This window comes from Aedes albopictus, chromosome 2 (genome assembly GCF_035046485.1).
Source record: "Aedes albopictus strain Foshan chromosome 2, AalbF5, whole genome shotgun sequence".
Classification (NCBI taxonomy): Eukaryota; Metazoa; Arthropoda; class Insecta; order Diptera; family Culicidae; genus Aedes; species Aedes albopictus.
Genome location: NC_085137.1, coordinates 262722731 through 262749799, shown reverse-complemented (window position 1 = coordinate 262749799; position 27069 = coordinate 262722731). Strand labels below are relative to the sequence as shown.

The following is a 27069-nucleotide window of genomic DNA, read 5'->3' as shown; positions in this document are numbered from 1 at the left end:
CTCCGAACTGATAAAGATTAGCTTCTCTCACGAAGAAGATAATTTAGCACAGAATTTCTACACATAATATATTGGAACAATGAACTAACGAAGATTTTTATCGAAATAAAGTTTTTAGAGGAAAGTAATGACAAAAAACACTAGCAACACAGACAAACAGACGTGTTACTTGGAAGAAAATGCGATAAAAATCATCGTCACGCAAACATAGTCGCCCAATGCTAATTATGCTGTGGTACGCAAATCTACTGAGTAGATGGCGGTAGTGAGCAAACGTCAAACAGGAGCAAAAACGATGCGAGCGCCATGAGCAAGCGATTTGCGAACTACGGAATATTTGAAAAATCCGTTAAAAAGTGAAACGATGGGAAGTGAGTAGAGTGAGACGTCTGTTTGTCTGTGCTAGCAAGCTTTCTTGTCGGCATTCCGACACAATTTAAAAGTTGTTGAACAGTTTTCAAAAACAAAAATCCAAAACAAATCAAAACAACTGAAAAAATATACTCAAACACCGATCATCCATACTCGCTAACTCGCCTATCCTTGAAAATAATACCGGTTTCACTCGTTTTGAGCTGTCAACACACAAACCTCAGCTAAAAGAAAGATCGCCACGGCCCAGAAAAGAGAATGTATTGATATTCTTTGAACTTGCCGGAACAGAGAGGATCAATTTCGACGGCTTTGCTGCTCGAAAACTCCCCCAACGCTTTTCAAGAAAAGATATCCGAGAATATCTTTTCCTCCTAGGAACCTAAACTATTCCTTCTTTTTTCGTTGGGCGCCAATGAAACCACTTATGACCCTGGGAGCTCCTGCTGGCCCTGAAGGAGCCAGCCTAAACCCCAAGCAGCTGGTCTAAGCCGCGGCCGCTTCCGGGGTGGGCACACAAGGCCTCTTTTGCTCCCAGGTCCCAAGGCGTTTGACGGAGGGAGAGCTTTCGGAAGGAAACAATACTTGAAACAATACACAGCAAAGGAAATACATTTACATACCTTTTCTTTTATTGTGCGACTACGGTGTGAGCAGATGGCGTATAGCGTGGATGAAACATTAGTCTACGTCGCGCTGAGGGGGGGGGGGGTCTTGCTAGCAGGTCGTTCACCCCTGAAGATACACCGCCCAATAAGGCTGGGGGGGGGTACGGTTGATCGTGGTGGAGAGTGGCAGTGACCACATCGAAGCGCCGCATTGGCCGCGACAAGCGCCGACGTTGACAGCGACGAAAGGCGCCGGTGGTGGAGACCGCCTAGAAGGGTGGCGTCAGCCGCGGTGAGGTTTGACGACGATGGGTGGTGACCAACGTGGCAGTGGTGTGCTCTAGCTTGGAACGTAGTTAGCCGTCGTGAAGAGCAGCACCATGAGGCTTCGGCCTCGATGACGAGCGGCGGTGGTAACATATGAAAACGGCGGGGCCGCCGGGAAGCACAGTGGTGGCCGCAACGAGAATCGTCGACAAAGGGTTCTGGCCACAGGTGGGTTGGTCGTGGCTTGGATCGGCGTTGGCCGCCGCAAAGGGCAGCACAGCGCGGCTTCGGCCGCGATAATGGGCGATAATGGCGACTGATGAAAACTGCAGTGGCCGAAACGCGGATCAGCGACGAAAAATCTTGGTCACCGTCCACGCCGCGAGTTTTAGAGACGCGTGGTCCTGACCGGATAATTTAGAAAAACCGATCTTCGCAAATCGACGCGGAGAACGATCCGACCTCTCGGTCCAACGAACACCGACTGACCCCTGTTCTTGATGCTCATCGTGCTCCTCCGCTCATTGCTCTTCATCCGCTTCGAGAACAAAACGCGAAGTTCTACCCGAGGATAGCTTCGGTATAACGCCCAAAATGCCCAAAACGCAACTTTTGCTCACACCGCATTAAAATAAACTGAACGTTAAAATAAGTTTCGCGAGCTTTGTTACCGTTGAAGACGGTAACAATTAGAATATGAGTGCCTCTTGGGCTATCGAATAGAATGCTGTGCAATATAGATTAGTTCATACTCGAGCCTTCAACTGTATAGACGGTGTTCTTTTATTATCCGAAACCTTAAACATTTCACATAAAATCAGACAAACAGAAACTATAGACAAACAGACGTAACACTTCGAACATTTTTCGATTCAAATCACAGTCACGGAAACGTGTTCGCCCAATGCTGAAACGACTGAGTTTGCCAACCATCAACTAGGTGGCGGTAGTGGGCAAAAGTCAAACTCGAACAAAAACGATGCGAGCGCACCGGATGACCGCCAGTTGGCCAACCATCATTTTTTTAACTAACCCGTCAATCGGTGTACGATAGGAATTATCAGTGTTACGTCTGTTTCTCTGTGCAGAATCTAACGGAAAATGAAAGCCATCTGTCGCTTACTCTGATCAGTTGGGTTATTTAATGTCAGAAAGAAGAAATAGAAACCAAACGTTCATCCATATTCTATACGAATAAATGCAATACTGTATTATTTTTTTTTTTTTTTTGCTAGGTTTCTAGCTGCACTCTGAATAGAGTTGAAACCTCTACACTAGACCCGAAGATAGAAAAGAGTACGTAATCTTTCAGAAGCAGTTTGCCAGCCGTACGCGGAAAATGATATCCATTAAGACACTGTTGCAACTGACTCAGAAAGATACGGTAGAAGATTGGAAAGTTTTCGATTGGTCAGTCAGTCAGAATTTGCCTAGTGTTATGGTCACACGGTTTGTGTTTGTCTCCTTGTTTGATTTTGTGGTATGGTTAAATATGTTTTTCTCTTCGTTAAGTCAGTTGTCGTATGTTGTTTTTTTTTCATCGAACCAATCGAACCCTGTATTTTAAAATATAGTCGATCCTGTGTCAAATTGTTTTCTTGATTTCGCTAATCGTTTTCTAATTGTGTTCATCTCCTCTCCTCTTCTTGGCGTAACGTCCTCACTGGGACAAAGCCTGCTTCTCAGCTTAGTGTTATGAGCACTTCCACAGTTATTAACTGAGAGCTTCCTCTGCCAATGACCATTTTGCATGTGTATATCGTGTGGCAGGCACGAAGTCATTGTGTTCATCTCTTGTGTCCTTAAATTGTCATCGGTCTAAAATCCACAGAAACATGTAACTGAACTTCTGAACATCTAAGAAATAATCAAAGACACGGTCAGTTGATTGCAATAAAATTTTAAAATAATAAAGATTTCATGTCAACTTTCATCCCGCTACAAATACTATTAAAAATATTCAAATTCGTTCATTGTCCTATCGGTCCTACTTAAATGAATCATGCCATTTTCTCAAGCGTAGCCTAGAAATGTCAACCTAGTCATACACAAGTAACGTTGTTCAGTTAATATAAAGCAGTCAGTTTTTGTCCAAAATGTCACGTCGAACGCATTGACGTCAACAATGCGTTTAAGTGTTCGCACGTTAGCTTTGAATCTATCAGCACAATTAAGTGCTGCAAATCTCCTTCCAACTATTGATTCTTCGGTCGATTTTTATTGCTTTATTTAAAGAAAATATGACCAACTAACATTGCAAAAATTCGAAAAAGCGTCTATGACATTAATAAATTACTATGTAATAAAAATCAACCGAGAAACGTAGGAAATAGAGCCCAAAAAACATTTTGAAGTCAGATGGCTTAAAAAGGTTCCAAAACCTGTCACAAATCCTATAATACTTTTATTAGGATTTGTAACGATCATCAAAACCTTCTCAAATCCAACCGACTTGGAACTATTGCTTGGGAATAGACTCTACTGAGCCCCGGCGGTTCCTCCTGTTTATCGAGCATGTCTGATGCATATGATCAGCCATACTCCATCTGCAGCAGCCGGTTCGTGATGAACCGTTGGAGGCGCATTAAAGTGTTAAAAAGGTGATATGTTTTACTAAAGAACACTACATTACAATAATCAAAATGAAACTCCTTAACTTTAATACCGTCAACCCCTGCGAACTTGGCCAGGGAATAAATGCAATACTGTATTATCGAACATTTATTTTTATGTTATGCGGTAGTTTGAATTCAGTACATACTACAATTGAATAATAGATGAAAGACACGTCTGTCGGTGTTTTGTATTTTGGAACAGTGCCCTAATGAGGTGTTTAATCTCCTCAGCCTTGTAATTCAATGTGAGTGGTCCTTTGCCTTCTGCCCACAATTCAGTGATTTCAATTAGAGATGCATCAAGTATTTTATGAAGCTGTACAAGTTTCGTCCAGTTTTTGACCACAATTGTTATGTCCGTTGGATCCTGAAATAGTTGTTCAATGTTTAAACAGTCTATGTAGTTGCTTATGACATTTTCCAATAGCTACCTTGAACAGCAATGGAGTTTTTTCTTTAATGACATCGATTACGCTGACCAAGCCACTGCCTATTTCAGCAGTAATGTCTTCCAAATTGAAAATTCTTTTGATTATCTCGGTACAGAACGCCGTAACCAGCCCACCAATGCTGTTTTTGTAAACGTGCTCTGGTAGCACTGTTTGCCAAACGCTTTTCAGGAGATCAAACTGCCGGATGCACTGCCTAACCGCTTTTTGAGGTTCCGGTCCTAGTTCTACAATGCCGTTGCTGAGTTCTGTGGAAATACATAAGTCTGTATTAGTATTTTATTTTAATTGTAAATTTTAAATTGCCGGACGACTATCCCTAGCAGGGAATGAAAACTAACTGAAAACAAATTGTTTTTTATATATCACTAATTTTCACAACAACGCGTTCTATATGACTTAAGACTTAAGTGTTAGCATAATAAAAAAAAAATAACAAAATGATAAAATTTTTGCTGGGTTTCCTTTTCATATGGGACTTTTTTGCGAGTGGGGCAGTTCATATCTCATTTTATATTCACATTTTCCGAGTTATATCATACGTAGTTCTCAAGGAGTTATTTGTGCCATAGCACATGCCACATTATAGCATTGGGAGCTCTTTCGCTCCCACACAATGACATTCGTAGGTCTTCTTGTTATTTTTGTACAAATAGTTTTCCTTAGGTAGTGCCATAATTGGTACAGGCACCCTATAGCAGTCAGTGCTGAAATAGTAGTTTACGCAACAAGGTGCAGAATGACGATTTTTACAGCACGAGTCGTACATTTATCCAACGAGGCTTGCCGAGTTGGATAATTACGTCGAGTGCTGGAAAAATCGAGTTCTACACCGAGTTGCGTTCAACGTTTTTTGCAATTTCATAAATTACCCTTGAGGATAGTTTTAAACAAAACTTTTTCATCAAACTGCACACTGACGTTTGTAGTGTCTACCTAATGGTTGTGCGCATAGGATATCTACCTACATGAAATACTATTCATAACAATACCTAAATGTCTAGGTATTATTCATTATGTCTACCTAAGGTAGTATAAATACGGGTGGTCATTGGACCACACAGCAGAGACTGCACAAGACTTGGACTTGTCAACATCTTAAATATTCTTCTTTTGAAGGATATAAAAGTGGCGACGAGGATCAAGGAACGTGTAATTTCTTTTGAGTTATTCCGAAATTATTTCCTTTTGGTTTTCAGGTTGTTGTAATAACAAATTGTTATTTTTGTGGAGAACGGAATCGTTCTTTTATGGTAGAATTACCATTATGTTGTGAACAGAATGTTCTTTTTTGGCCGATGTTGCTTTGACGAAATTGTTTTTTTGTTTTGGTAATAACGATATGTTATTTTTGTGGTGAACGAAATTGTTCTTTTGTGGCGGAATTGTCATATGTTATGTTTTGGTGAATGGATTTGTGTTTTTTTTGTACTTTTTTGGTAAAGTTGCCGATGTTGGGATAGCGAAATCGTGTTTTTGTAGTTTTGTTAGCGAACAGATATGTTCTTTGGAAGTGACGGACTCGTCAGTTTATTTGTGCTATCATTATTTTGGTGATGAATGTAAATTTTTGAAATTTTCTAAAGGGGAAAGGACTGTAGTGTCTACCTAATGGTTGTGCGCATAGGATATCTACCTACATGAAATACTATTCATAACAATACCTAAATGTCTAGGTATTATTCATTATGTCTACCTAAGGTAGTATAAATACGGGTGGTCATTGGACCACACAGCAGAGACTACACAAGACTTGGACTTGTCAACATCTTAAATATTCTTCTTTTGAAGGATATAAAAACGTTCATAGCTATGTTCAAGAAAATCTGATCATAACAGGTTATACTGTGCAGTTGTCACAATTTTTCCAAACTGCGTCCAGAAAGCATCAATAAGTTGACCAAAACTGAAACCAGTGCTGTAATGGTTCATTACGCAACGCAAATCAGTGCTGTAATGAACCATTACCGCACTGTTAATTTGATGTGGGAAAGTAGGCCTTTTCCTGTCAGATTTGGGTGAGGTAAAACAGCCTATTACGATGAGAAATTGAAAAAAAATCATTTCGTCATATCTAAATTCAATCACCTACACTGCCCCCATTCGCATAACAGTCCCATGTTTGCTGGGTTTCCTATTCACATGGGACTGTTATGCGAATGGGGGCAGTACAGCTCATTTTAGAAGCTGAACCTGAGAATATGATACATGAACAACTTGTGCGGCTGGGTCAGTGCTGCAAGAAAGTCACGGAAAAACCGAGCAGTGCATAACAAATTCTTACGTGTTATTAGCGGATCAAATTCAGTTATCTGCTATGTAATGCCCTCATAGGCTAAAATTCAACTTACCAAATCCTTTTAATGACTGCAGGAGCAACGATCTTTGATTTTGCAGTTGATTATTAAACGTTTTGGTGCCCTGATCCCGTAGCGCACTTCCAATCAACATAAATGAGTTGTTACCACCTAATTTGCTGGCATTTTTCTGCAACCAAAACGATAAGTACATACAATTGTTGTGATACAGCGCCGTTTGCTGTGGGATTTTCAGCAACAATTTCTCGTGGTTTTGTTCCACTTCGATGCAGTAACGCTCCAAAATGGTTGCGATAGTTTTCATTAACCGGTCCGACAGATCTTTTTCCGCTGTGGTCACCTCCGAAAGAATTTTATCCAGTAATTTCTTCAGCTCGACTACACTCTTCGAAACCATGCAACTCGAAAACATGTCCGACCCGTTTGAAAAATGTGTTTCACGCTCCTCGACCAGAACCATGTCGTGTAAGTCTTTCTTCATTATGTCCGAAGCCGTGGACACGATGTTTGTGCAGAACTTCTTCTGGAACAGTAGTTCTATCTTGCTAGCGTACTCATCTAAAACGGTGTCGTTTTCGTGGTCCAGAAAGAGCATCTCCGTGAGAAATTTATTGAACTCCTGAATGGACTGCACCATGCTGGATTCGTTCATCTCATCGATTGTATCCGGAATATCGTTTTGCAAACAGTTTTCGATCAGAAGCTTACACAGTGTTCCCTTGATGTATTTGGCGATGATAGAGAAGATACATTGCCGTTCGGAAATCAGAATGTTCATGTGCCCCAAGCAGTAGAATGTTTCCATCATTCGTTGAAAAATAATTTTGTAGTTCGGTCTCAACTCATCATTTGACTTCAGTTGATACGACAGTTGAATGAAAACAAAATCTCCATCATCATCGTTACACGTGAGAGAAACTGGACGCGTAATTATGGGTTCAAAAACGTTATCCATCAGGAATTTGCACATACGTTGAACATTATAGTTTGTATTGACCAGTGCAACGATCACTTGATGCAACTGATCTTCATTCTTCTTAATCTTTATGGTGATGGCCTTGGTGTTTTGGAATGGCTTTTCATTAAATTGGATCAATGATTCAAACTTTTTGTTCAAGTTGTAGAGAAGAATTTGATATTCTTCGTGATATCTCAACCGAATGCTCTGGTAACACTCAAGTTTCTGAAAAACGGGATCACTGCCATCGTTAAGCAGCGATTTAATTTTGTCCAGAATGCTGATCAACTTTTGGTAGTCATCGCCACTCCTCGGAATCATTTCAAACAAGCTGTGGATGGTTTGAAGCTTATATGATGTTTTATATCCCACAATTGCTTCGCTCAGTTCCTCTCGATGCTGCTGGATGTGTTCCTGGGCCATTGATAGCTGCCAAGCCGTATCCTGATTCACCATCGACACAATTTTGTTGATCTCTTCCTCCAGCATTTTTCCGTTCTTCATTATCGTCATATTGTCGTAACAGTTGGGCAGAAAATCAACATAATAACTGGATACAATTTCTTTCACCTTGTCTTGGTAGTCTTTAATTTTAGAGACAATTCGGCTAATTTGCTTGCGTGCATCTAAATCTTGTTTTAGAATTTCGACTTCCATGCTTTCTTCTAGAGTGGCCATATTGAATGAATCTAAAAAGTAATAAAAATAAAGAGACATTAACAAGACATTGAAAATCATTATTTTTTTTCATGAGATAGGGTGACTTTATCGGCAGATTTGTTCTCATGAGGTTTTTTTGTAACTTGCCTGAAACTTGGACGTTATAATTCAAGACCAACAATTGAAAAGGACCCAACACTATAGACTCCCATAAGAATTACCTTGGTAAAAAATTATATCACACTGTACATAACATTGACTACATATAGCAGAATGAAGACACATGCATAAAATTGTGAGAAGGCTAGACATTTAATATGTACAAACACTATATAATCCATAGAGCCGAAGCGGTGACAGCGCAGGTCTTCTGCAAAGCTATGCTGAGAGTGACGGGTTCGAGTCCCAGTGGCTTCAGGATTTTTTCGAAACATAACTAACCACTGGTACAATACATACTAAGGCGGTTGATTGACAAAGAAACATCTCCGTTAATATCCGTTTAAGTGCTCGCTCATAAAACAATAATTTGAGAAGCGGGCTTTTTCCCAACTGAGACAAAACGCCAGAAAGATCAGTTCTACAAACAAGGTTTTAGGGTATATAACTCCGTCATTGCTTTTACGAAAAAATATTTTCTCTTTGATTAGTCAATATCGGACACAAATTCAGCTGAAGTAAAAAAAAATCAAAGCAGGTTCTGTTTGAATTGGGCGCTTATTGCTGAAAGCGAAGACTACTTCATCAAGAAGACATGCAATTCTGTTATTTTCCCATACGAACGGCAAGCGTCACCGACGGCACTGCAGCCTGTTGAGTTAAGGTGGTACCTTTGTATAAAAGTGTAAGAGTTTATTGGCGCGAGTATGAAGATTTACACACACTATCATAAAAAGTTCCACCTTCATCCATGGTGGTGCTGGTAACAGTGACTCCCGATCTTCGGCAATGCTGCAAGTCTTCTTGATGAAGTGATCTCGCTGAATGAATAATAGTAATAGTATAAACTGTATAATGGAAACAATTTATTTTAGGAATAAAAAGCTCTTATCAAATTGTTCAAGAAGTGCTTTTGGAAAATGGCTTTGTAAAGAAACGAGCAGAAGGCACTTAAAACAAGAATTTTTATTCATAATGTAGTAAACAGTGGCACACAAAGTGTTACGAGGGGCAAGATCTGTAGATCACTACATGTTTAGTTCGATTTATTGCTGTTAATAGAGTACTAGCTGACCCTACGTGGCTAGCCACGTTTTCGCAATTCCGAGACATGTCTCTTCATTTCTTCGAAATATATCCTAGAATATCTTCTTTTCCATGTTTTTGGAAATTTCTTCCAATTATGAAAGGAAAGCATATTCAATTCATTTCTCCGATGAGTGTTCTAGAATTGTCTAGATACTTGTTTTTCTTCTTCCTGGTAAGCTCCAGAAGTTTTTTGTTATCCAATCTGAGAACTTTTGAATATGCTCATATGTTATCCATTATGCTCGGAAACCTCTCGAACATTTGTAAAAAAAAAAGAAAAATTTTGAGCACTCGTTGAAAGTTCTGGAACAGTTTTTAAAACCTCAGTTTCCTTCCTATTTTTTTGCTTTTTCTTCTCCTTATTCTTTTGTTCTAGTTCATACAATGCTATTCTCACCATTCCACTATACATGAAATATTTCAGTAAAACTTTGCTAAACGTCACGGGAGGACAGATAGACAACTCCGGGTTTTATTTCATGCAGCCCTATTTTGGTGCACCTGTTTTTGATCTTCTAACATAAGAATTTTTATCCATCAAGGACATTTTTTAAACCAGTATATCAATAAATATGTGAAATATTTCACTTAGCATTGGACTTACCAGAAGCGCCAGAATTTATTCTATCATGTATCTACTTTTTGACCGCAGACGACTATTGTCCATCGAATGGGAGAATGTTCTAGAAATGAAAACGCCTGAAAGTATACTTCCAAGTACACACCTCGAAAATTTAAGAAGTTTAATACTCTAGAACGGATATTTTTTTCAAAAACTTTCAGTACCTTCCAGATAGTTCGCGGAAGTTCTAAGCATTTTGGTGATCCAGCACATTGCAGAATGATCTTCTTATTATTATATCTGAGGAGTTCAATAACTTCAAGAAAGTTCTCAAATTTTTCAAAAGTTTGAAATAGCTATGGTGAAACATTTCAATGAAATAGATCGTTCCAGAATATTATTCTTTTGAAATTCCAATCCAGAAAGTTCTCGAATTTTTTAGAAATTTATTTTAGCTATGGTGAAACATTTCAGCGAAACATTTCAAAATGTGACGGAAGGACAGACAGACAACTCTGGGATTTTATATATATGATGTTCCAGTTTCCAATACACTTTTAGTTGATAATAAATATTTTCTTTCATTTTTTGCATTTACACAAAAGAGTGAAAAATGTTAGTTCGGGTTCGCCGGTCGAGAAAAAATCCGGGAGCCGACAAGTGAGTCGCGTTAAGTGTATTTCTGTGTGGAATAGACTAAAGGTTTCTGCTCCCTAGTGGAGTGGAGACGCGCGATAGAATTTTCTTTTTGGCTAGTTTTTGCGTCGAAAAGTGGTCGGTTGTTAACGGCGGTTTGTGTATATTGATCCATTGTCAAATCATATCACCAACCATAGGTGACTCCCGGACTGACAATGTACCTTACCCTACTAACAAAAAATTCCAGGGTTAGCCCTATTGGAGAAATCATCAGAAACGCAGAGTTTTATCAGAAAAATATGTCGCCTAGCCGGGATAATTTATGTAAATACAGAAAAATCAAGATCAAACTTAACGATTCAACACGTTTCCGTCATATTATTTTCAGAAAAATTACATATTGTTTTTGAAACTCCGCTATGTTGAAAAATCCTTTTTGCAATTCCTCATCGTAATAGGCTGTTTTACCTCGCGCAAATCTGACAGGAAAAGGCCTACTTTCCCACACCAAATAAACAGTGCTGTAATGGTTCATTACAGCACTGATTTGCGTTGCGTAATGAACCATTACAGCACTGTTTTCAGTTTTGGTCAACTTCTTGATGCTTTCTGGGCACAGTTTTGAAAAATTGTGACAACTGCACAGTATAACCTGTCATGTTCTGATTTTCTTAAACATGGCTATGAACATCAGTGTGCAGTTTGATGAAAAAGTTTTGTTAAAAACTATCCTCAAGGATAATTTATGGAATTGCAAAAAACGTTGTACGCAACTCGGTGCAGAACTCGATTTTTCCAGCACTCGTCGTAATTATCCAACTCGGCAAGCCTCGTTGGATAAACGTACGACTCGTGCTGTAAAAATCGTCATTCTGCACCTTGTTGCGTAAACTACTATTTTCACGCCCAAGGATGGAAATCTAGTGATCATGATCAGATTTCGAATGTGTCGCGGTCGAACGGCATCGCGCGATCATAGCAACAACGATAACATTTTGTCGTCAAGCATCATAACAAACTTCGGTCCGAGAAGAATGATTCGCTCGGCATGTGCGGGCGCGATGCGATCGTTATCATGAAGTCGAAATGATAAATTAGTGATTTCATTCACTTTTTGAGCATTCTTGGTGATTTAACTTCCAGATATGCTTATGAACGTATCATTACGAATCATGAATGCGGTTTACGGGTGCATAAGTGGCAAAAAATGTGATGAATAAAATTTATCATGACTTGTAACATGATCCGATAACGGGTCATCACGCGAAAAAGCGTGCATCAGATGCTATAATTGTTCTGTGATACGAGCACAGTGTGAGGCGTCGGCATCATGCTGCTGCAAGAACAAGGCTATCTTGGATTATTCGTATCCTGTATCATTTATCGCTTGAAGTGATTTTCTGCCATCCTTGAAATTCCTTCCTGAGACAAACGTGGACATGCAGCGAGTCGCGGTCTTCATAACAACGTTTATCTTACCAACATTCCCTTCCATCCTCGATGACCGTAAGGACGTGGCCGGCGCCGTTATTGACCTTATTAAAGTTGAGAGCTCTCGACCTGTGTACATTGAGAATAGCAAGCTAGTCCCAAGCCCTATTCATTGGTTCCTTGTGCAATTTCGATTGCTCTGGTCAATCACGGAGTAGCAACTACGAATTGTGCGGTCATCTATGCTCATGCTCATGCTCATGCTCATCGATTCGACTTCAATCTCGAACACTCAGATCATATCATGCAGGCCTCACCGAAATATACGTGAAATATTTCAGTCAAATATTGCTAAGAGTGAAGGGAGGACAGATAGACAACACCTGGATTCATATGCCGTTTTTGATCTCCCTTATTTAGATTTAGAAAATGTTCATCCCTCAAGGAGATTCTTGAGCATTCTGGAATAACAATATCCAGAAGTTTCCTCAGAATCCATTGAAAATATGCGAAACATTTCATTCAGCAATTGACTCATCAGAATCGCCAGAAGGCATACTATCATGTATTCAGAAATGCAAAACGCCAGAAAGTATACTTCCAAGTACACACCTTTAACTGTTACAGGATTTTAATCCCTGGAATGGTAAGAAACTTCTAGAAGCTTCTCAGGAAGGAACTGCGAATATTTCATTTCATTTCAGTCATCGTGAATTATTGTTTGGAGCGCATACAGCCGAGCAGTAAACTCGTGGGTATTTAGCAAAATTATGCTGAGGGTTAGAGAACTTCCAGAGACTTCCGGAAAGTTCTAGAAAATTAAAGTAGCTTAATAATTCAGAACATTCCAGAACGTTCTTCTTTTTTTCTGAAACTTTCAGTAATTTCCACAAAATTAGCAAGCTGAGAAGCATGCTTTGTTCCAATTGGGACGTTATACCAAAAAGAAAAAGAAGATGTTTCATATTATTGCATCTTCTTTCTGGAGCGTCCAGAAACTTCTATAACGTTTCGAATATTGAAGAAATTCAATACTCAGGAAAATTCCAGAACCTTTTTCATCTCTCCTCTGGAGCTTTCAGTAACTTCCAGAAAGTTCTTGCAATTTTCAGAATATTGGTGTTCCAGATCATTCCAAAAAGTTCATTTTTTATTTTCTGAAGTGATACAACTATGGTGAAACATTTCAAAGCGTGACGGAAGGACAGACAACTCTGGGCTTTTATATATATGATGTGTCCTATGTTCAGAATTCACATAGGCCAAATATATAAGTCTTGTTTCCATATGTATGGTATATTGTTTGTATGGTATTGGGAAACAAAAGTATCTCAAACTTACACCATTTTGTTTTAATTAAAAGCCGTTCATCAATAACTTCCTCCCAATTAACGGTCCACAGTGAGCAAAAATAATCAAATGAAAAAGTTGTTCGAGGTCCCTCGGTGGATTTTTTTGATCGACCCGTTAAATGAAAGCTAAAAACCTATATTTTCGAGTAACGAAGAATTTCGGGATGCCTATTTTTTGCGATAATATTGTTCTACCAGACACACCGTGGAGGACTCAAACGAACTTACCAAGTATTTTTTTTGGAATAATACTAAGAAATCCACCTAGCTATTACTAGATTCGTACAACAAATCATATATTCATAGTGTTTTCTCTCTAGGAATTTCGATCCCCCAGGATTAATAACTGCATAATTTGTACTAGTTGGTTAGCTATGAATTTAACGAATCTCTAATGAAGTTTTTGTAACTTCAATGCCCATCATTATAGGGTATGTGTGCCATCAGTAATCTCTTGCTCCCATTTCCATCCTATTCGAAAACAAGCGATTACGGCACCGATTGACTCCGTTCTCTTTGTTTTCATGGGTGCTCACTTCTAACAAAAAATACAAAAATAACAAACAAAACAAACAGCGCTTCAATCCTTTGTTTTTCGTGGGATGAAAATGGGAGCCACATGCTTAATAAGAGAACGAATACCCTATACGAGACAAACAGATCAAACAACACACGACTTAGCGAAATGTTTGGTAAATTAGATATAAACTTATTTTAAGGGTCATATGAATACTATGGTTAAATACAAGGATTTGAAAATATTCAATATTAAATCTCTTAAATTTTTCTTAGCAGGTAACGTTTAATTATCATTGTGTATCATATTTCAGAATCGGGAAAATCTTCAAAAAGCTGCCGGGAAAACCGGGAAAAACTCGGGAATTTTATTTGTCGCTCTGAGTGGCCACCCTGAACTAGCGGAATCAGTAAGTGACACATTCTACCGTGACGTTACAACGTTTTGACGCATTCGTAGCCAGATTTTCCACTAAAACTTATGAAAACGATTGTAAACCTCAAAATATTTTTTCATATTCAGATTCCTTGTAAAATTTTTAGATTTTTCAGCGTAGAACTCATTACGCCGTCGAGATAAACATTTCTTCAATAATCTATGCTATGTCATCAATTCAAGTGAAAACTCTTTAAGATGTGTGCGAGAATTTATTGAACCAAAGTCATACCAGAGGATTTGCAAACCACTTACGATCCTAAGATTAACTTCTGTGATCTCAGAGACAAATAACCTAACAGTGATAAAAAAAATCTTAATTACTTAGAGAGTTGGTGCCTTTCGTAGAGTTATTTGATAAATCAAAGACTTACAGCTGATTTACCATTGGACGTGAGATTTCGCCACTGGGCGACGCTAATTAAAAGTTTATAATGGTTTGCATATGATTAGAATTTCTCAAAAAAGTTTCCTACAAGTTTTGACTAGTTGAAAAAATAACATTTTTGGGCACTTTTTGAAAAGTTACAACTTTTCTTTTTTGAATAAATATAATATGGAAAGTTTCCTACAAGTTTTGACTAGTTGAAAAAATAACATTTTTGGGCACTTTTTGAAAAGTTACAACTTTTCTTTTTTGAATAAATATAATATACCTGATTTTTCAAAATTTCAACTACCACTAGGCAAGTAGAACCTTAAACCAAACGACTTTGAAACGGAAGATCCTTGAAAAGTTAAACAACTCTCCAAGTAATCAGGGTCCTGCAATATATGAGTCGGTGATTCATGTGATATCAAAGACATACGCAACACTGATATAATTTCCATCCCATATATTTCAAGATCCTTATTATTGGGAGCGGACCTGGTGTGGTGGTTAGAACACTTGACTATCACGCCGAGGACCTGGGGTCGAATCTCACTCCCGACATTGTGGGTTCTTCCTTCGGAAGGGAAGTAAAACGTGGGTCCCGAGATGAACTAGCCTAGGGTTAAAAATCTCGTTAATACAAACAAAAAAAAAAGATCCTTATTATTTAGACAGTTGATGTCCTCGACAAAGTTGTTTGGCTGGTCAAGAACTTTCAATGAATTACCTACATCGGCTGTTTTCCTACTCTCCGCATCGACCAATGTGGCGCTAGCTTCTATGCGCGAAAAATCGCTAAAAGTAAATCTCAAAAATATTGTATGGCGAATAGCATCTAAAGGCAAATTTATCGAAGTGGAATACATTATTCGAAAAAATATTTGGTAGTGGTTGTGCACAATGGTGACTACTATTAAGCCTACCAAATATTTTTTCAGTAAAAGCTTTCTATTTCAAGTAATTCAAGTTTAGATGCTTTTCACCATACAAAATAAAATGGATTTACTCCTGCTGATCAACTGTGGGTATGCGCTAAGCGGGTAGTCCATTGGTTTCAATATGATTTCAAATCCTTCCACTAGAGGGCGCTAGATGGCATACACATTTTTATTTTCCTTTTTATCAGGATAATGAATGATCAGAAATATTGATGCTTCGGTAAAGTTATTTGGTAGATCAAGGACTTTCAGTTAAATAGCCGTTTGGATTTTATTTCTGCCGCACCGTGGCGCTAATTGCAAATTTTTAAAAGCATTCCATATTTTTTATTTATCATGAAAACATTCTACAAGCCGTAACTCCTCCAATTTTTACTGATAGTTCCTCATCTTGTTATCTGTAATTGCTACAAATTTTAACTTGATTGGTTAGCTCTCCACAAAGATGGAGCGCTTCAAGCAGAATACATCTTTTTTTACTTTTATATCTTGGGATCAAGTGAACCAAATCGAATCATTGGTCTTTGATTACCATTTAATTTGAATACAACATGTCAAAAGTGAAAAAAGTTTCAGCTAGTAGAACACTTTTTGAGAAATTCTAATCATTTGCCAGCTTTTGCAAAATGGAAACTAGCGTCTTCTAGTGGCGAAATCGCGCATCTAATGACTTACCAAACAATTTGCCGAAGAAACCGTCTTTCTAAGTAATCGGCGTCCTGAGATATATGAAATTTTAAATTATTTAAAATTTGTAAGTTTTCTAGCGCCGCTTTTTGGTTGAACTTCAAACGAAACTATCCATCAACTGTAAGTCTTTGACCAATCTAACAATTTTGCTGAAAACACTAACTCTCGAAGTTGTCAATAATGAGATATATGAGATGGTAATTTTGTCAGTGTTTTGTCTGTTTGGCTCTGATATCATAGAAATTATCAGTTTTTCTTTTTTTTTCTTTAGCTTATGAACGGGCCCTAATGGTACGCAATTTATCTTGATATCTTGAAAAAGGGCTCATACACAACGAGACAGAAATAGTTTTGAATATAGAATTACCTTTGTCCGCTGCAGAAGCCGTCCAAGCCAGAAAAATTTGTTTTTTTCCACAGAAATTTTTTCGTGACGTTACAACGCAAACTTCAACCAGGTGAAACTCAGGCGTCAGTGGACCGATTTACTTTCTTTTAGTCTCATTTGAAAGATATTTTGGAGTACAAAGACCATACAAAATTTCAAATTTGAAACTTGTTCCGAATTTGAATAAATTCCATAAAGGTTGATTTTCCGTGACGTTACAACGCTTTAAAAACCTATACTTTGACCAGCCTTACCTCAGAGTTGTAAAGTAGGTATTACATTTAAAATTCTTTGTATGCTAAAAAATCTACATACATTTATCTGTTAATCATGGAAGACTTTTGAGAAATCAGTGCGTTGGTGTTTAAAGTACGGCAGCTTTGATGAATAGTGTGTCTAAATGCCTTAAAATCACGATTTCAATTGTTAATCTTAAGGGCGGACGGGACGGTCGGGGAAATATCCGCCATTGCTCTGTTGCTACTAAGATGGTAATCTCAGATTCTACTTCATATTTTGCAACAAAAACCTATCACTGTGTATGCTCACTTGCAGTGCATATGCTGATTGTTTTTCAGCATCTTCAGTGCGATAGAACTCGAGATTACCATCTTCAAAAACGCGAGGCAAATTGTTAGAAAGAGAGGCAAGATAGGAAAAATAACACGGCGTCCCGTTTCACCTTAATCGTCATTCAATAAATATTTATTGTAACATTTATATCATGTTGAATACATTTTTGGACGGCAAGAGTAATGTAGAATGTTATAGAAATGTGAAATATGCCTTATGAAATATACTTTGAAAAATGAGTATTGATGATACGGGGCCCGTAGAATGTGTCAAGTATGATTGATTATCGTTGCAGTGAGATACAGCAGTCAGGAGGCCGTACGCCAATAAGGTACAGATACAGGTGGCGCAGATAAACATTGCAAACCACTGGTTGTCTCTTTTGTTCTACCGCTGATCAAATGCAACTCAAGACAACCAGTGGTTTGCAATGTTTATCTGCGCCACCTGTATCTGTCTTGGTATCTGTACCTCATTGGCCGTACGCTTCTGCTGAAAATATGCTACAAACATCTGGTAAAGAGTGGCTATCCTCCTCGTTCCCTATCACTACCCCAACGCCAGTGAAGGGGCCGTCTTTTGAGCCGTCCGTGAAGCACTTGGTGTGATGTTGGTACCGATTTGTGATGAAGGATTGAAACACTGGGATTACGATACTCTTGTTTGCGCCTGCTTTTATGTTGTTTCTAATGTGGTTATCTATGCGTGGAGCGTTTGTGTTCCATTCTCGATCGGTGTTTCGGAGAGTGGGGCGGGGCATACATTAGGCAAAGTATAAATAACCTGTAGAATGTATTCAGCATGCTTCAGCAAGCAGGGTTTTTGCTCTTGACACCAGAGAGTAGTTGGACGCAGTCGAAGTTTTCTTCAGTAGCCGTACTGCGAGTTGCACCAGTCGTTGTATTAGTGCCAGGCGAAAAGGTAGGCATCCAGCTTCAGCCATGACAGAGGGGATAGGGCTGGTAACAAAAACCCCGGAAGACAAGCGTACTACTGCATTGTATATTGGCCCTAATATCCGTTCCATGTCTTCGATGTTGGTGCTGATCAGTCCCAACCCGAAAAATAATTTTGATACTACTAGCGCTGATCCCGCTTTTAATAGGGTGGCTCTAGTGCTTCTCTTTAGCCGACATCCTAGGATTCGAAGAATGTTGATCCTTGCGCGGCAACTACTCTTGACTGAAGCTAGGTGTTGTTTAAAATTGATGTTCGAGTCCACCCAAATTCCTAATATTGTGGGATAGGAAAATTGTTTATTCTAATGGATCGACCTCGTTTTCGGTGGCGTTGGCGGCAGCAATGAAGAAGCTTAGATTTAGAAGGAGCGATAGAGAATCCGACGCTAGCAGCCCATTCCGTGGCAGCTTTTCTCATATTCTGGCGAACTGATGAACGATTGGTTCCCTTCACGACCAGAATGACATCATCGGCGTAAAGCAGGATTTCAGCGTCTGCAGGTATTTTGTCGAATATAGGTTGCATGGCCACCAAAAAGAGCGTGACTGATAGAACAGATCCTTGAGGAACTCCGTTTTCGGCTTTCCTGGGGCTTGCTGCCCTTCATAGCATATCTGTCCCATGTTGCTTTGCATTCTAGCCATGTTTTTCTCAGTAACAGAGCCATTTGAAGTTAATTTGATATTTTTTTCCATTTTGCATCACAAATAAATATTTCACGATAACGTTAAGCATTTTTCAGACATTAATTTTAAGATAAAACTTAGGTTAGAGCAGTGGGAAAGTATGCTTAGAAACACAACATGGTACTAGATATGCTTAGAACGGCAGCTTGAGAGTGTTCCGTTCGCACAGACTTGGAAGCGTCTGTTAGCAAGGAAGCTGGAGAGCATGTTTAACATACGGCCGCAGATCTTCAATTTTTTCAGGGTACGGAGGATTCCAGGCTTCCATGTTGTGTCGTAGGCCTTCGATATGTCGAGGGACACAATTTCGACATGCTCATTCATATCAAAGTAGAGGAGAGACTCTAAATGTGCTAGGTGGGATTCGACACCCTTTACCACCCTTTACCATTCTCTCGAAAACTTTACCTAAACAGCTTAAGAGAGCTATCGGTCTGTATCCATCTGCTAGGCTTCGATCCGAATCCGGTTTGGGGATTGGTATAACAGTACCTAGTTTCCACTGCTCTGGAAACTTCCCGCTGTCCCAGACGCGATTGAATAGCTCTAACAAAGCAACCTTGGAAGTCATAGGGAGTCGTTGCAACATTGGATAGCCTATATAGGCCTTTTCATGTGACAGATCCGTGCATGCATTTGTTTACAAAGCTTGAACAACAGCTGCTAACAAGAACGTGTCATCTTCATAGAAGAACTGTCAAACGCCCGAACAATCAGCTGATTTAAGACGTCAAATGAAAAGGCCCATTGTCTGCGCCTATTGAAGGACCACCTTTGCGATCAAGGGCCCACATCAGTTCTTCTATACTGAAGTCAGTGTTGTATCGCTTGTAGAGTTTTGGTCATTCTTCATTACACCAACAAAGCTAGCCATGAAGATGTTTGACAATTCACAGGTCATTTTGATAGACCACACACATGCACGAAAAAGACGGATAACATATTCTACTTTATCGATCTTGTTGCCGTCCTTTTCATGCCTATGTTACATCTGTCAAAATGACCTGAGAATTGTCAGTCATTTTGAGGTTAGGTTCGTTGGTGTAAGAGCAACATTAACGGCGGCTACTATTCGGGCAACCCGCGCAGCGCTACCATTTTGACTTAACCACCCTATTCCACACCGGTAGCAATCAAATTAGTCATCCTGATTCGTATCGGGAGGGTTGTCATATTTTCATTGCATTTTTAGCAGCGCAACTGTCGCGCTGTTATATTTGGTCACCCACCCATAGCGCTACTATTTTGCGAGCGCATCTAGCAGCGACCGGTAAAGTTTCCTGCAATGATGGAGGGCTGCCAAACGGGGTATAGAAGCGCACCGTTAAAGGTGCTCTAATAAAGAATTGAGAGTGTTGGGATATGGTACCAGCGGCGTCATGCTCGCGTTTTTTTTCGTAGTCAAGTTCGCAGATTGTAAACAATCCTCGGTACTCACTTTACGTAATTTATGTTTAGTCCCTCAGAGCTGTCAGATCAGTGTAACACGCTAAAAATAATTTACACAAAAGGCAATTGGGTTTTTAAATTTTGAAAAAAGTAATAATTTTTTGATTTTATACGAAAGAGCACCTTTTTCTGAGCCACTACGATTTTTTTCAGATTTTTAGAACTTTATTTTGATACCTAAAATCAATTTTAAAGAGATTTTCCGAAATCACCTTTTGACAGCTAGGCAACTGTTTGACAGCTCCGCCCAGTACAAAATGCAACGAGGGGTGATTCGACAAATTGCTCCCGTACAAACTTCAAATTGATATTTAAATAGGTTCCCGGGCATCAAAATTGATGAAAATTTGGATTTCGGCTGAGTTTGGCATGCAGATTCAGAATATGGAACTATCCCAACACCGCTAAAGAAGCCAATTGGGTTTTTAAATTAAGAAAAATGTATTAATTTTTTGATTTTATACGAAAGAGCACCTTTTTCTGAGCCGCTGTGATTTTTTTCAGATTTTTAAAACATCACTTTGGTACCTAAAATGAATTTCAAAGAGATTTTTCAAAACCACCTTTTGACAGCTGGGCAACTGTTTGACAGCTCTGCCCAGTACAAAATGCGACGAGGGGTGATTCGACAAATCGCTCCCATACAAACTTCAAACTGTTTTTTAAATAGGCTCCCGAGCACCAAAATTTATGGAAATTTGGATTTCGGCTCAGTTTGGCATGGAGATTCAGAATATGGGATTATCTCAACATCGCTAAAGAAGCCAATTTACACGGAAAAAAAATACACGGTTATGAATATTTATTGGGTACCGGACTGGACATACAAAATTTGATGGTTTTCTTTGGTACATCGAGGTCTTGAAATTAGTCTATGATGGTACTCTCAAACTTGTGTTGCCATCGGAATTTCTCTGAGTAATGCGAGTTAGATGATTTGCTCTCATATTCGTCCGGTAAAGCTTCCGATACAGCTTTTCCGTTGTTGGTAAAGCCGCTGGGAAGGTTGAGTGTGATTGTACTGGTAGTCCTTTTGCCTTGAAGCCTGTTTATCTTGTTCCAGACTTCACTTTCCGGGGTGTTCGGGTTGATGCTTGTGACGAAATCCTCCCAACATGTTTGCTTCGCACAGTCTTGCGAATAATCGCGACCATCACGAGACAATCACGTGTACCGCTTTCTGGAGTCACCCTTCCCAAGGTGATACGAACCATCTAGCATGTCACGACTGGAATGACAAACATGTTGTGGGTTTCACCCTTCGCAGCTTTGCTGCGATAGCAGTTGCTTCAGGCGGGTTGCGAGAGAATCAATCTCTCTGAGCAACGATGCATAACGGGCGAAGTCTGAGCATTTGCCGTAGCCAGGGCGAACTGCGTGGTGCGCTCAATGTGTGCGTTTAAACTGAGCTATGCAAAACGAATAGGATTTATGACGTAGTACCGTGCTTGTGATAATACACATGCATAGTTTTGCATGCTGTTGCGCTTGCATCTGCTTGAGGCGACGGAGAGAGTCATGACACTCGCATGAGCCGTATTCAAGTCAGGATGATTGTAGCAAAACAATTGTGACCGGGTGACTATGATGGGATTCTGTCTTTTCTGGTGTTAGCGACTGTAGAGAGAGCGAATCAGAAACCGCAGACAGGGTGACACAAGCTTGGTGTTTATCAGCTTTTTTGTGACTTGTACGATGATGCTTCGCGACACTGGCTTCGCATTCTCAATAGTTTTGCGAGCTATTGAGCGAGCTTCCTGGAAGTTTTGTAGTGCTTGAGGTTTTTGAGGATCGTCGTTACTCATCCGTCGTAGAGCCCGTAGCCGTTTACGTCTCAGCTTTACTGCTACTTCGACGTCTTCGCTCCACCATGGAACCGACTTTGGTCCGCGTTTTGCAGCAGATTTTGGGATTGAAGATTCCGCAGCTAGGATGAGTTTATTCGAAAATTCTTCAACTGTCAGAGAGTTTCCTGCTCGTACAGTTTTGCTCGTGAGGTCTTCAAAACGTTCCCAGTTGTCTTTTGCGTAGAGCCACTTTGCACGGGTGTACAAAGCGTTTACGACGTCCATCGTGTCGATTAGTATCGGTAGGTGATCGCTGTCTGAGGAGTCTGCCAGAGTTTTCCAGTTGAATTTTGTTGCAACGGATGTAGAGCACAAGGAGACATCTAAAGCTTGGGTGTTTCCAGTGACTGGGTCTATTCGAGTGTGCGAGCCGTTGTTTAGGACTATCATGTCGTTTTGCACTACAAGTTCTAAGATTTGTTCGCCTCTTTTTCTTGCTTCAGTCTTGCTTCTCGCTTCAGTAACTGTGGGTTGATGTTTCGCGATCAGCATCTGGAGTTCGCTTTGGTGTGACCGGAGACCACATATGTTACCCACGTCGACTGCCGCCAGAGGCTCATCGGACGGATCCGGGACATCTCTGGTCAGGGTTGACGTGGTAAGCCTCGTGCTTGGCGAATTAAAATGGGTAGAACTAGACGATGGTTCATAGTTCAAATTCATGTAGTGGTCGTAATTAGCAGAGGTATGCAACAGCGGCCGGCAATGCCGAGAATGTCCACTTGTAAGCAGCCGAGATGGAAGTTCGGCGGTGAGTGGTGTAGTCTAACGTGGTATTTGGTCGTTGTCCATAAGCAGGTTCCATGAGATTGTTGCAGGGGTTCGTTCTTCCGTTGTTTGGTGACTGTCGTTCTTCCGAGATCGTGTCCATGTTGAAAGCCGGGTCGATATCAAAGATTGGGGTGTCTTTTTCAGTAGATTCTTGATCTATCCTGTTTCTGGATTGGTCGCACTACTCATCGTTCTTGGATGATGCGACACACGCTTACCGTGATTTTCGTTGCGGTCTGTTGGAGAGCTCTTCAGCGCTCGTTTGTTGCTGCGCTGCCGTGAATCGTATATCAGTCCCATCTTTGCTCGATTTCTTATGCAAATGGGACAGACATGTGATTCACGGCAGTGCGGCTCCTGGTGCGAATGCTATTGTCGATTTCGTTTTCAAGATTATCGTTTGATTTGGCAGGCGGCATGACGAAACCTTTGTCTTTCCTGGATTGGTGCTGCGTCTTGGGTGCTGTTCCAGATGTAGAAGTCTGGTTTCCAATCGAAGTGCATTGAGCGAGCGGTAGCTGTGGTTCGCGAAGTGTTGATTTAAGGGAAGCAGGTTCTTTGGCCCATATAGCCGAGGCGGTAAACGCACGGGTATTCAGCATGATCATGCTGAGGGTGACGGGTTAGATTCCCGGTCGGTCCAGGATCTTTTCGTAAAGGAAATTTCCTCGACTTCCTTGGGCATAGAGTATCTTCGTGCCTGCCACACGATATACGCATGCAAAATGGTCATTGGCAGAGGAAGCTCTCAGTTGATAACTGTGGAAGTGCTCATAGAACACTAAGCTGAGAAGCAGGCTTTGTCCCAATGAGGACGTTACGCCAAGAAGAAGAAGAAGAAGAAGAAGAAGTTCTTTGGCCAAGTCAGCAACTTGTTTTTGGAGAGCTGCGATCAGTTGGTCTAGCTTAAGCTGGTTCTGAATCATTTGCGCAATAGTTTCTCTACAATGTTTTTCGTTGAGAAAGGCGCCTGTCCTCACCAAACGAGATGCCACGATCGATTTTCATGTGAATAATAGTGTCTTCTTCCTTGTACTTCGGACAAACCCGAGACCCGAGTGGGGTGTATTTTCGCACTGCTCTCCTTCTGCAACGTACAGCGGTTGAGAACATTGCAGGCAGATACCAGGCTGTTGGCATGACTTCCGTGGGTGACCGTAAGTTCCGCAGTTGAAGCACATTAGCGGAGACGGGTACTAGACTCGAACTTCGATCCGCAACAGTCCAAAGTTCTGTACCATGGAACGATAGAACTAACAATGGTGTGTTCCTGAGCTTACCATTCATTCGTTGTTTGATGCAGCGAACAGAGTGTACGTTTTGAGAAGTCAGATGCTTCTTGATGGTTTCCTCATCAATACTGATGGAATCTGACTTGGTTTGATCACCGCGATACTTTATATGCTTAGTTAGATTGGCTATTTTCGGTGAAATGGTCAACAAACAGCATTATTTGCGTAACGCGTTTCGGTCTACTACTCTTCGACCATCATCAGACGCCTAAAAAACATTTATTTGTTACAAACATTATTCACATACAAACAGACCATTCAACAAACAACACTTACATTCAGCTGATTTACTTCACAATTACGTCAGACGATTAATACTAATTTTTCCTTTGGTCAATTTTCTCTATATATATCCCACTACCCCCCTAGTCTACCTTATAAGTTTCTCTCTTTCGTCGTCGTCTCCTCTCATGGTTGACGTCATTTCTCATTGTTCCTTTCTCAGTTGCGCCAATAGACCGTTGTAGGTTGAATTGAAATTCCCACACTCACGCTGTAGGTTCACTGTGTGTGCTTCTCCTCGTTTCTTTATGTGGAATACCTCTGCAATACATCTGGTCGCCTGGTCCTGTATGCGATCCAGAATTCGTGTTTTGTTGAAGTCGAACACATGTCCTTCCTCCATCATGTGGACTGCTAAGCCAGACTTCGGGTTTCTCTTCCTACAGTCGTTTTGGTGCTCCGCAACCCTCACTTCCAACATCCTCTTCGTTTGCCCTATGTATTCCTTGTTGTCGTCTGTCCCACATGGTATGGAGTACACCACGTTTTTCTGCTTGCCTGGTGGCACGGGATCCTTCATTTTGCTGAAGATCTTCTGTTTCACCTTATTTTGGGATTTTGAAGCAAGGGTGATATTACTTTTCGCGATCGCGGTATTTTGCTTATGCTGGAAAGGGCTTTGGGAGTGGTAGTCCAAGTACCCAAGTGCCGTCGGTTAGCTCGGTCATATTCGTCAGCTTTTGAACTATGCTTCGGGAACTTGTACGGAGGTGGTATTGCGGAGATTCCACCTGTTTAGACTCCTGCGCGAAAATAAGTTGCGTGGATTTTTCTTGCGTGGGCCCACAGATATTAAACCAGACCGCGTCCTGGTGAATATTTTACACTGTGTTGTTAGGTACACATTTGGTGATAGTTTTGCATTGTAAACAAACATTTATAACGCACCTACGCTGAAAATGAGCCTAATCATTAATTTGCGTCGGAATCTATAAATCTTCACAACGGGCAATAACGTGAGCCGCGACCTTCGCGAGAGGCTTTCACATTTCGAGCTTCCTGTTCACCAACCGCTAACTGGACTGATGTGCCAATGATGAACGGATCCGGCAGCTGAGGGTCGTCCGTTACGTTTTCGGGGACTTTGCAGCGTAGGATTAGAACCATGGCTGGCCCATCTCGTCCTTGCTTAGCATCCATTCCGGGGCTCTGACGCAACGGGCCCATATAGCCTAGGCGGTAAACGCACGGGTATTCAGCATAACCATGCTGAGGGTGACGGGTTCGATTCCCGGTCGGTCCAGGATCTTTTCGTAAAGGAAATTTCCTTGACTTCCTTGGGCATAGAGTATCTTCGTGCCTGCCACACGATATACGCATGCAAAATGGTCATTGGCAGAAGAAGCTCTCAGTTAACAACTGTGGAAGTGCTCATAGAACACTAAGCTGAGAAGCAGGTTTTGTCCCAGTGAGGACGTTACGCCTAGAAGAGGACGCAACGTTGATGTTCATCTTGCGGTGTTCTTCTACGATTCTAGTTTTTGCTTCGATGGGGAGGTCCGTGGAAGGCTGATTCACTCTTTTTGCAAACTTTTGGGCCATGTTTAGTTTTTGTTTCAGTGGGTGAAGTGATAGGTAGTTTAGGAATCTACCGCTGACAATCGGATTTTGGTACCATTGGGTTCTAACCATCTGGTTACTTTGACGGATCAATATTGTCCGTGCAGTTGAATCCCGGAATTTTCGACTAGCGAAGTTGGATTTTTCTCCAAATCCGTGCGTCGGACCTAACTTCGGAAGTGGTGCGCTGTATAGCGGACCAGGTTTACTATACAGCGCACCACTTCCGAAGTTAGGTCCGACGCTTGGATTTTAAGAAAAATCCAACTTCGCTAGTCGAAAACTCCGATTTTCAACTAAATTGAGAATAGCATATCCAAATATGGTAAGGCATCGTACACAAATTACGTAACGCTATAGGGGAAGGGGGGAGTCTAGCTTAGCGTTACGAGCCATACAAAATATTTTTGGTTTTCATTTCATTTTCATTTTGCAGAAAATGACTTCGGAAGTGGTGCGCTGTATAGCGGACCAGGTTTACTATACAGCGCACCACTTCCGAAGTTAGGTCCGACGCTTGGATTTTAAGAAAAATCCAACTTCGCTAGTCGAAAACTCCGATTTTCAACTAAATTGAGAATAGCATATCCAAATATGGTAAGGCATCGTACACAAATTACGTAACGCTATAGGGGAAGGGGGGAGTCTAGCTTAGCGTTACGAGCCATACAAAATATTTTTGGTTTTCATACAAAAAGCGTTACAAGGGGGGAGGAGGGTGTACGACAGGGGGGAGTCTGAAAACGCCGATTTTAGCGTTACGTAATTTGTGTACCATGCCTAACTTGTACCAAATGCTTCTATTACGTCACACACACAATGAAAAAAC

The 27069-nt window shown here is 40.6% G+C and overlaps 1 protein-coding gene across 2 annotated transcripts in view; it reads right to left on the bottom strand.

Moving 5' to 3' along the window:
* Positions 1–3955: 3955 nt before the first annotated feature.
* The window catches only part of LOC109411537 (centromere/kinetochore protein zw10), a 33685-nt gene continuing 10571 nt past the window's right edge, over positions 3956–27069 (bottom strand). For both annotated transcript variants that reach the window (XM_029854078.2, XM_062851670.1), the window contains 3 exons: positions 6663–8276; positions 4294–4559; positions 3956–4229 (listed from right to left, as the gene is read on the bottom strand). In XM_029854078.2, the coding sequence (XP_029709938.1) occupies positions 4008–4229; positions 4294–4559; positions 6663–8265 (2091 nt within the window). In that variant the 5' untranslated portion in view covers positions 8266–8276 and the 3' untranslated portion in view covers positions 3956–4007. The remainder of the gene's footprint in view (positions 4230–4293; positions 4560–6662; positions 8277–27069) is intronic.